The sequence below is a fragment of the Sinocyclocheilus grahami genome, unplaced genomic scaffold (genome assembly GCF_001515645.1).
Source record: "Sinocyclocheilus grahami isolate Dianchi unplaced genomic scaffold, SAMN03320097.WGS_v1.1 scaffold5.1, whole genome shotgun sequence".
NCBI classification, from domain to species: Eukaryota; Metazoa; Chordata; class Actinopteri; order Cypriniformes; family Cyprinidae; genus Sinocyclocheilus; species Sinocyclocheilus grahami.
Genome location: NW_015505184.1, coordinates 4,191,554 through 4,201,801, shown reverse-complemented (window position 1 = coordinate 4,201,801; position 10,248 = coordinate 4,191,554). Strand labels below are relative to the sequence as shown.

At 37.2% G+C, this 10,248-nt stretch overlaps 1 protein-coding gene across 1 annotated transcript in view; it reads left to right on the top strand.

Annotated features, from left to right (window-relative positions):
- Positions 1–9,634, top strand: part of LOC107586003 (E3 ubiquitin-protein ligase HECTD3-like) — a 44,988-nt gene extending 35,354 nt beyond the window's left edge. The window contains exons 18-19 of the mRNA XM_016273219.1: positions 6,530–6,534; positions 9,602–9,634. Coding sequence (XP_016128705.1) covers positions 6,530–6,534; positions 9,602–9,634 — 38 coding nt within the window. The remainder of the gene's footprint in view (positions 1–6,529; positions 6,535–9,601) is intronic.
- Positions 9,635–10,248: the final 614 nt, after the last annotated feature.

Sequence of the window (10,248 nt, the reverse complement as noted above, 5' to 3'; positions counted from 1 at the left end):
TAATTACTCACCCTCATGTCGTTCCAAACCCATAAAACCTTTGTTAATCTTTGGAACACAAATTAAGATATTTTTAATGAAATCTGAGAGTTGTGTTGTTGTCTATGGAGGGTCAGGAAGTCTTGGATTTCATCAAAAATATCTTAATTTGTGTTCCGATGATGAACAAGGGTCTTACGGGTTTGGAACTACACGAGGGTGAGTAATTTTCATTTTTGGGTTAACTAACCTTTCAAGAGAGTAAATCACAAGGATTTTTAAATAAATTCACAACTTACAAGTTTCAAATAGCAGTTTCCTCATTAAGTAATTGTGTTTGATAATAGATAACATTTGTTAACGTTAAGTGACCAACCGTCTTACATGTCTGGAATAATGATATAGCCCACAGTATATTGAATGTTGGCGGTCTTAACATTACATATCTTTTATGATGGATAGGATTATGATGGGATTTTGTTGGATGAATTATGGATAGGTGTTACAGTCTATCATTGTACCTCATGTCATGTGTGGAACCCATGAAGACAGGCTTCATAGTAGCTGAAGGATATGAAGGACCCTTATCCATCCAGTATTTGTCCTTCTCAAGGAGAGGAAGATTTTGATGCATGTCATCTACAGCTAGCATGGAAACCTAGATTAAATGAAAAGCATTACCATGAGTGGTTACGATCCAACATGTGCATCCTTTGAAATGGATTTACTTATTGATTCATGTGTGTATTGATTTACTAACCTGAATGTTGCGATCTATGAGTTGGTTGGTCTCAAAATCATCGTCATCTTCTCCAAATGGGTTGATAATAAGTTCCCCTACCTTTAAGAACACATGTACCCTTAATTTTAGAGAAATCAAACCAATTATGTAGTACAAAATATGCTCTTATACTAGCAATCATACCTTTAACCAACCAGCGTAAAAGAAGAACTCCAGTAGAGTGAAAATGGGGACATAAAGGTCCAGATGAATTTTGTCTTCATCAGGTTTCTCAGGCTTTACAAACTGCCTCCCAATTAAGCAGAACATAAAAAAGGAGTACACAGCCACCGTCACTACCTGCATCCAAACAGAAGTGAGATTAGCAGAAGTTCATACGGTGAGCTACACCCATGAAAGATCTGTCAGATGAACTTCACCTGTGTGTACACCAAGGGAATGCTGATCCAGTCATAGTGGAAGAGCATGCTACATTTTGATCTATAGTTATTCAGCTCCTGACAAAGAGGAAGAAAGGAAGGAATTATTGTGCTTTTATGGCACGCATGCGTCATCTTGACATGTTTAAACACACTTACATCCATGAGCAGTCGCAAGGCTATGTCATCTTTCACACGCCCTTCTTTTCTCGCTTGTGATGCCAGATTTGCAAACCATGCAAGTGGCATCCAGTATTTGTTGAAGTCAGAGTACAGATGGTTTAGTTTTTTGAGCTCGTCTGCGGTCATGAATCCTGCAACAACAAAAAAAGTAATGTCAAATAAATGCTTCCCAGAGTGTAATTCTGACAAATTCACTGGTTTTGAATAAGACAATGACATGCTATGATAGATATATTCTTCGGAATCAAGTAAATTGGAATGGCACATACCAGTGGCTCAGTATTTCCTGCACCACTTCACCTCCAAGTCAAAAGAAATCATATTTTTCCTTAGTCTGCTTTTAATATGTATTGGCAAGAAATGTCTTTTTTATTGAGTTATCCTTGCAAAAACATGACCAGAGTAGTCTGATTCACAAATAAATAATTATCAACTGATTTTTTTTTTTGTGAATCAAAAACATTCAACACAACTTTAGTCCGCTTCACAAATAAAAGATTCTTATGAGCCACTTCTTTTTAGTGAATTAAAAACACACAAAGTGACCAGACTTGGCAGCTTCACAAATAAATACCAACAAACACAGAACCTTACCCTAATGTTCCCATTTGGTCATTTTTGGGGAACCAAATAAGAGCATTCTGGGAAATGTTCACCAAACTAACAGGTTTTTTTGGGGATTTACCTAAAGAAGACTTGCCTGGCTAGCCAACAGAGAACATTATATGTGTGTTTTCACAACGTTCTGAGAACTAAAAATTGTTAGCAGGCTGCTTCATGAACAACTGGATCTTATGAGATGATCCTTTCTAGTGAATTAAAAATGTACAATGCTTGTACAATGCTACCACACCTCCATGGATTCTCCAAACCACTTGTCCAGTCTACGGTCACGGGATAATGTGAAGTAAAGTTCTTTTTAGTGAATCAAAAACATACAAATCCTTAACTGAATTAAATACATCATAACAGCTAATGAATCATAAAATTGTTAGCAGGCTGCTTCATGAACAACTGGATCTTATGAGATGATCCTTTCTAGTGAATTAAAAATGTACAATGCTACCACACCTCCATGGATTCTCCAAACCACTTGTCCAGTCTACGGTCACGGGATAATGTGAAGTAAAGTTCTTTTTAGTGAATCAAAAACATACAAATCCTTAACTGAATTAAATACATCATAACAGCTAATGAATCATTGTCTGACTCACTTACTGAACTGCAAGTTATAGCTACTTTCTGTGCCTGTATGAAGAAAGTTTTGTGTAATTAGCATTACCGAGTATATAGTCTGTAGAAAACAATGCAAAGGTTCCATACTTTATTATAGCGATTTGTTGAAAACACCTTGAAAAGTAATCCAGTACTTCTATTCCTCCCAAACAAGTTCTTACCTGCCTCCACAATGTCCTCCAGAGCTGGGAATCTCTTGCGTACTCGTGTACTGATGGAGCGCAGGATGAGGACCGACGACAGGTTTGCATACCTCATCAGAGTTCTCCTCAGAAGACGGCCTCTTTCATCTGTGCCGTGGACATTTCCAGATACGACCATCATCAGGTTGTCTGGCAGGGGAAAGCTTGTATATTGACCCCACCAACGCTGAAACGCCTGGGTGACATAGAACCCTAACAAGCACCACAGACCAGTTTAACTTAGTGCAAGGAACCCAAAGAGTTAGTAATGTCATGTTGCTATGGTCAGAACATCTATGCTCACCAAGAACAAATGACATAGGGATGAGTTTAGCAAACTTGTTGCAATGGCGTGCAAGTCGCTCAAACACCTCTTGTTGTTCGTTATTGAGGACACACCTGTAAGATGCAACATGGATTGATTGAGTTTTGGAGGGACAACAGTTCTTCATATGTGCACTTGAATAACCAAGTCCAATATCTGAAGTATCTCTACTTTCTACATATCACTTGCATTAAATTAGTTTTCTAACTAACCTTAAAACTTGGCCTTTCCGTATGAACTGTACTGGCATTACAAAAAGTGGCATGTTCTTATGACTTGGCACTCAAAACGTTGCTCGCTTATAATTTGCTTTGGATAAAAATCTTCAGCCAAAAGAATGTGAAATTGTAAAAAATGTGGATTATTAATGTTTTGAATGTCATGATACCGGTATAGAATACTGATGAAGCTGTACAGTAAACAGAAGACCAGGAATTCTCTGTATAGAAGCTTGTAAATGCTTCCTTTCCATCGGAAGAGTAACTTCGTGAAGCCTCCAAACTTAGCATTGGCCACCTTGAGCGTGTAGGATACCGTCATGGTGGAATACTAGAAAAACACTCCAAAAAATTAAGAAGTTTTCACAATTCTGTGACACATTTGTCATATAGAATAGTCTTTTTGTTGTTGTTCTTACCTTAGTGCTTCAAGCTCGTCTTCTTTTAGAGAGAAATCACACCTCTTGTTTTCTCCTTTATATATATGTCTTTAATGTGGAGCTATCAATCCATCCTGTGATTTATGGTTTGGGAACCCAGTTTAAAAGAACATGTTTATGGTCAATGTCAGTTTCACACAGGTCTCATCATTATGAATGATTACTGTGCGTTTATAGTTATAATTTATGACAAGGTATTCATTTTGCAAATTGTCTTTCAAGTTCTTTGTATATAATAATAAAAAACTTGTATTTTTTCTTTTCTCTTTTTACAGTGATTCCATAACCATTTTTGGTTCCCCAGAGAACCTTTAGTGAACAATTCTTAAAAGAACCACTTTTCATCCTAGTGTGAAGAACATTTTAATGATCTGAGAATCCTTTTGTGCAACGGAAAGTTTACACGGATGTTAAAGGTTCTTCATGGAACCATAGATGCCACTAAAAATAACCTTTATTTTTAAGAGTGTGATGCATGTTAATATTAATATGAAATAACAACAAGCATTAAAAGGATTTAGGAATTCTTAGACATGGCATATGCAATAAAACATGAATTTCTTGAAAGGCCATAAGCCATAAGTAATTATAATAGCAGATGATATCAAGTGCAAACATATTTACATAACTGGTAAATAGCAGTGTTATAAATCCTCTTTCATATCACCGTTATAAACCATTCACACGTGAACTGCTCATCGACAAAAACACCCAAAACAAGTTATACAACTAGAGATGCTTTATATCCAACCAAACAGTCTAATTAAGGGAAAAGAGAAAATATATCTATCTACAATAATTTTTTATCTATATACAGATTTTCAGCAAACGTTAGGGGGCAGTAGACACTATAAGGAAAAGAAAGTACGGAGTTACTCCAGTTTAGGAGGCCCACCACAGCACTTCAGTTCACTTCATACAAGCTGAACACCCCTTCCCTCCCTTGTTAAATAAAGCAAAAGCTTGATCACATGTTTTGTTTAACCCAGACTTCCCCTTGAGACATTGTTTACATATCTTGTTTTCCAGCTGAATTCAATTAGGTAAGAATCATACATGTAAAACACATCAAGACAATAGTCAAACATATATAATATATTTTTTAAAAATTACAAATGAATCAGTAAAAGCCAATAATATATTATCACTTTTTGCTCTTAAAGGAACAAATTGTCATTCAAAAAATTCATCTCTTGAGAGGCTTGAAGGTTTTTCAGGAAACATCATTTTACATTTTTGTTTGAGCAAAACCTTTCTGGTAATCACTAAATCAATGTCTTTGCTAAAAAATTGCAAAACTTTGACAATGATTTATATGTTATTAGGGCATGTTCATAATTGCAGTGATGGTTTAAATAATTGCATTGTTCTAAAAGAACAAGTTTTTGTTCTCAGTTGTAATTGTGTCTGTTCAGGCAAGCTTTAAAAATAGAAATTTCACAACTGTAAAGTGCCCAGCACAGAGCCCAAAATATAAGACTCTGTCCCACAGCAGGCAGGTAGAGATGCCTGTGAGGCAATTAAGGCGCTGCAGGTTTTACTGGATGGAGTAACCCAATGCTATAATTACAAACTCCCACACAGGAGGAAATCAGAGCTAGATTTCCATTACTGCGGAGTGATTTCAGCCACTAATGAATGGGCTGGGTCATTATGGGGACACAGAAGCAGATCTAGTGAAGGCCAGTGTGAGACTCTGGAACGGCTATATTCATTTCATACTTCGTCCCTTAGGATTGAGTGTAATTAAGAAATGTTTTCGCAATTTCAGTTAAACAACCAATGATTAGAGCATGTAGTCCAATTAGCTAACACTGAAAGAGTTAAAAATCAGTCTAAAAAAAATGCAAATCAACAATTATGTGAAAAAGCATTTATTTGAAGCCAACAATGAAATATAATTTCTAATTTTTAGGATTGTTTGATGATGTCACAAGTTATCATAATACATTTATACAGAAAGTCCAGTGTAACTCATATGCACAAAAACTGCGTGTGTTGTTTGACCATCACTCTTTTCTGGCCTTTTTGTTGCCGACCTTAGAAATTGTACTAGGTTTGTTCTATCGTTATGTCATATAGACATGGACAGTGTTATTGTATATTACTTATATACTGTTATAGTATTTAATATTATTTTTATATTTTCTTATATATTTTTATTTTATTTTATCTTTCATGTACTTCTCTTATCTTTATTAGCTTTTTTAAATATTACTGATTAGTTTTAATTCATTTTTATTTCAGTTTTAGTAATTTTAGTACTTCAGCTTAAACCTATTTTATTTCATTGCCACGGCAACATCTCTCATTTTCATTTTAAGTTTTTAAAGTTTTCATTTTTCATCTAATATTTATATTTTATTTCAGCTTTATTTCAATCAACAAAAAGACAGTTATAAGTCATTTTATAGGTAAAAGTTGAGTGTTACTTGTTTTGAATGGTGTACATAACCTCTCCTGCTTTATTTAGGCTTTCCACTGAAATCTGCTTATGTTAAAGTTTACTTGCCGAGTCAGTCTGATCTTATCTAAAAGCCACTTCATTTGACTAGTACAGCTGTTTATGTTGAATTTTAACTAAAAATACATTAATTATTAACAAAGCCAAAATAATGATTATATCAGCTGAAGCCATCTGTGGAAACAGGCTAGACATTATTGACTAAATAATCACTGTTTTCAACATTTACATAATTACATAAACAGTAACCCTCCAAAATTCTGTGTAGGAAAGAAATGTTAGTCCATCATACATCAAATTTGAGCAGATTTGATTACTCAAGATAAAGACCAGAGGCTGAACTGTGGTTCTGTTTAATATTCTCTTGCTCTCTACTGTTACTTTTCCTCTTCATGATGATATATAAGTTGTATGTGACACCAAATACATTTTACATTGACTCTATACACTGTAACTGAATGTGAAACACAAAGTAATATTACAATAATAAAACTTCCCATCTAAATTACAGTAGAGGACGAAGATATAAAAATCTCAATATAATGAAAATATCCAGGGGACAGCTATATGATAGCTTATCTTGGCAACAGACGGAGTCTGCAAACAGCTCCATTTGACACTTTATCAGTACAGTAATTTATTCACGTTGTATGCAAAAGTAATGGCTTCACATGGCGCAGTGACTTCCTTTAACAGCAACGTTCACTGTGCATTTGCAACCAAAGGGGAAACATTCTTACTGAAGGTGCAGTCACATTAGCAAAAAACTGCTCACGCAGATGTCACTTTCAAACCAAGCAGCTTTGAGTTGGTCAGCGAGGCAAGTTGTGATCAACATGAGCAGTCGGTATCACCGTCACACAAAACTCCTCTTCTTCTTTGCGGATTCTTACTGGAAGGACTGGGTTCGCCCATGAAATTTGACCAAGAAAACTTCCCCAAACTCCAGTGTACTTGCTTGCATCTCTGAGTATCTCAGTCAAATGCACCATTTCCTGTACTGTCACGAGAGGTCCACACTCTCATACTCTCCATGATCGGAGTCCTCGATTTCAATCCCGAGAACCAGGCTGTAGTATTCAGTGGACTGGGTCAGGTATGCCTTCTCCCGATCGGCTGAGTCCTTCATCACTTCACTCACACTCACCGTGTCCAGGTCCTGCTTTCCCACGGTCCCTTCTGTGGAGCAAGCGGACGGCAGAGGGGCCAGTGAGTCTACAGAGCCCAGTTTGATCTCCACCTCCTCATAAATATCCCGAGTGCTGTCCAACAAGTTGGACGAGGGCTGAAGCATCAGCTGGTTCTTCAGTATGACCTCCTTTCCACCGTCTACAAACACTGCTGACTCCCCAGTTGGCAGCTTGGCATGTGGCCACCGTCCATTGCAATGGGAGTTGTTGGATCTTTTGCGAGACGGGCTGAACGATGAGCTATCTTTCCTCTTCTTCTTCGTCCCACAGCACCAGCAGAGCACCAAATTGAGGAGGAGGAACAGGGGAAGCAGGATGAAGAGAGCAGTCAGGTTGGCCAAATGGCACACGTCATTCGTCTGCAAAGACCAAACAGTCCGTCCTGCGAGATTCTGAGGAGAGGCACAGGTCAGATTACCTACGAGGTCCTGAAGGCTGCTGGAGTTGATGTGTGGACCACCTTGAAGGCCCTCCAACAGCGAGCATGTGCAGGCCCAGGGGTTTCCGATGAGCTCCAGATGCTCTAGCGAAGGCTTAAGCGCTGAATGAGGCAGAGCGCTCAGCTGGTTCCATCCCAGGATCAACGCTCGCAGTTTGTCCGAGCTCTGCAGAAACTGCTCGGGTAGATGTTTCAGATGATTTTCTCCCAGATCCAGCACTTCCAAACTATAGGCTTTAGCTAGGAAGTCATCTGGCAGAGATGTCAGTCTGTTCTGGCCAAGATACAGCTCCCTCAATGAACTGACAGCATCACCGACCTCACTGTGATCAATGTGACTGATATTACAGTTACACAGGTCCAAAACCTGCAGGTGTGCATGCGACAAAAAAGCCGCCCAGGGAACCTGGTTGAAGGTGGATCCTGAGTAGTTCAAGCAGCAAGTGTCACTGGTTACCTCAGATGGAAAGTGAGACAAAATGCTGGCAGATGGACACTCACATTCCTTAGCGCTTCCTTCAGTCACATGCAGCATTTGGAGAAGCCAAAACCAGCATAAAAAGACCTGTCCTGTAACAACAACAACAAAAAAGGATTAGAAATAACTTCACACTTATCATATTTAAACAGTGAAGTGTGGCATGATCATGAGTGGCACCAAATGGAATGACAAAACACTCATGAAAAAAACCCCTGAAACATCCATTTATTAAAACTATGTATTAAAACATAGTTTTAGAACTGTACTAATGTTTACAAATCCTCATAACTAATAAGATTTTATTGTATTATTATGTGTGCCATCACATTTACTTAGTGCATTTAAATAATTTGACATTATAATGTTCTATGTGAAATCCTGGTTCCATTCAATTATTTTCAAAGAATTCCGTAATTTTATTTAAATTTTTAAATATTATTTAATAATTTTTACATTTTATTTTGTTTGCAGTGGGAAAGCAATTTTTTAAATAAATTATTGTAATATAATTAATATATATATTTTAATAAATATATAAAATGATATTTATAATTATGAATAAAATGATATATAATTAATATAATATGCATATAATTTATAATATACAATATATAAATAATATCTAATTTGTTATAATGTATTAATCTTGTTGTTTATTGGCTTTTATTTCAGCATCACTGCAGGTACTTAAGAACATTTGTCATTAAGAAACACTGAATTATGGCCTCGTGGGCAGTGCGCTGACATGTAGCGCCTTTGTGCTTCGGACGTCCCGAGTTCGAGTCCCGGCTCGCGGACCTTTCCCGATCTCCCCCCCCCACTCTCTCTCTCTCTCCCTCACCCACTTCGCTTCCTGTCGACCTACTGTTCTATCTAAATTAAATGCCAAAAATAAATCTTTAAAAAAAAGTACTAACATCTGACATTCTATATTATGTGATTTCTAAAATTTGCATGCATTTTAAAGTCTACACATATAAGGGAATCTCCTGTATCTTGTAAATATACAATAAATATATAACAATATTTATATATGTTTACTAAAATGTTGAAACTTTGAGAAGTGGTGAGGTTTAGGGTGGAGGACTCAAAAGGTTGTCAATTATATTGATAGTGTCAATAACATTGAACGTTTCAATGTACATCAAAGATGATAAGAGATGCTGACAGGTCGGACCACTAAAACACAAACAAAGTGCTACACGGTCAACCAAGAAATGACTTACAGATTTCATGCTATCTGATTCTACATCTTAAGAGTAAAATATAACATGCACTCTTAATATATTCTGTTATGTTCGAGCTTGATCTCCAGGGATCTGCTCGCTCAGGTTGAGCAGCATAGCAACATGGCTGGGGCTCTGCACTGTTGTCATTTGTGTGGGAGTTGGCATGGCGATGAGGTGAGTCGGGGCTCAGGAGTCCACACTTTACAGAGAAACATCTTATCTGGCAACCATGCAGCTCACGGTTGGTTGGGAACTGAACAAATATAGGCTATCACTCACATCCCTTGATGGCTGAGTAACTAAGTGCTTTGCTGTTCATGTGTAAAACAATTTCTAAAGCTATGGAAACATAAATGTATGCACAGATTAGTGACAGTAATCACTGACTGCATGTACAACAATATATCCTTAAAAACTATTGATTATGTTCTACTTTTATTAGTAAAAACCACACTTTTAAACTACTGGTAAAAAACAAAAGTATGATTAGTTTCACAAAAAGTGAATTCTTCTTCTGTTATCTTGAAGAGAACTTTGCTCCAACATCTTTTCCCCTGCTGTGCAGTGGACTGTACATGTTTTCGTTCCCCCGCAAGTATAGGCCTGGCATCAGACTTTCCTGATGTAAACAATGGGAGTGGAATGTGCAACCCCCTGACAACACAGTGACTATCCACAACAGGAACGAGGGATGAGGAACCAGGCCAATCCAGCCTTCCAT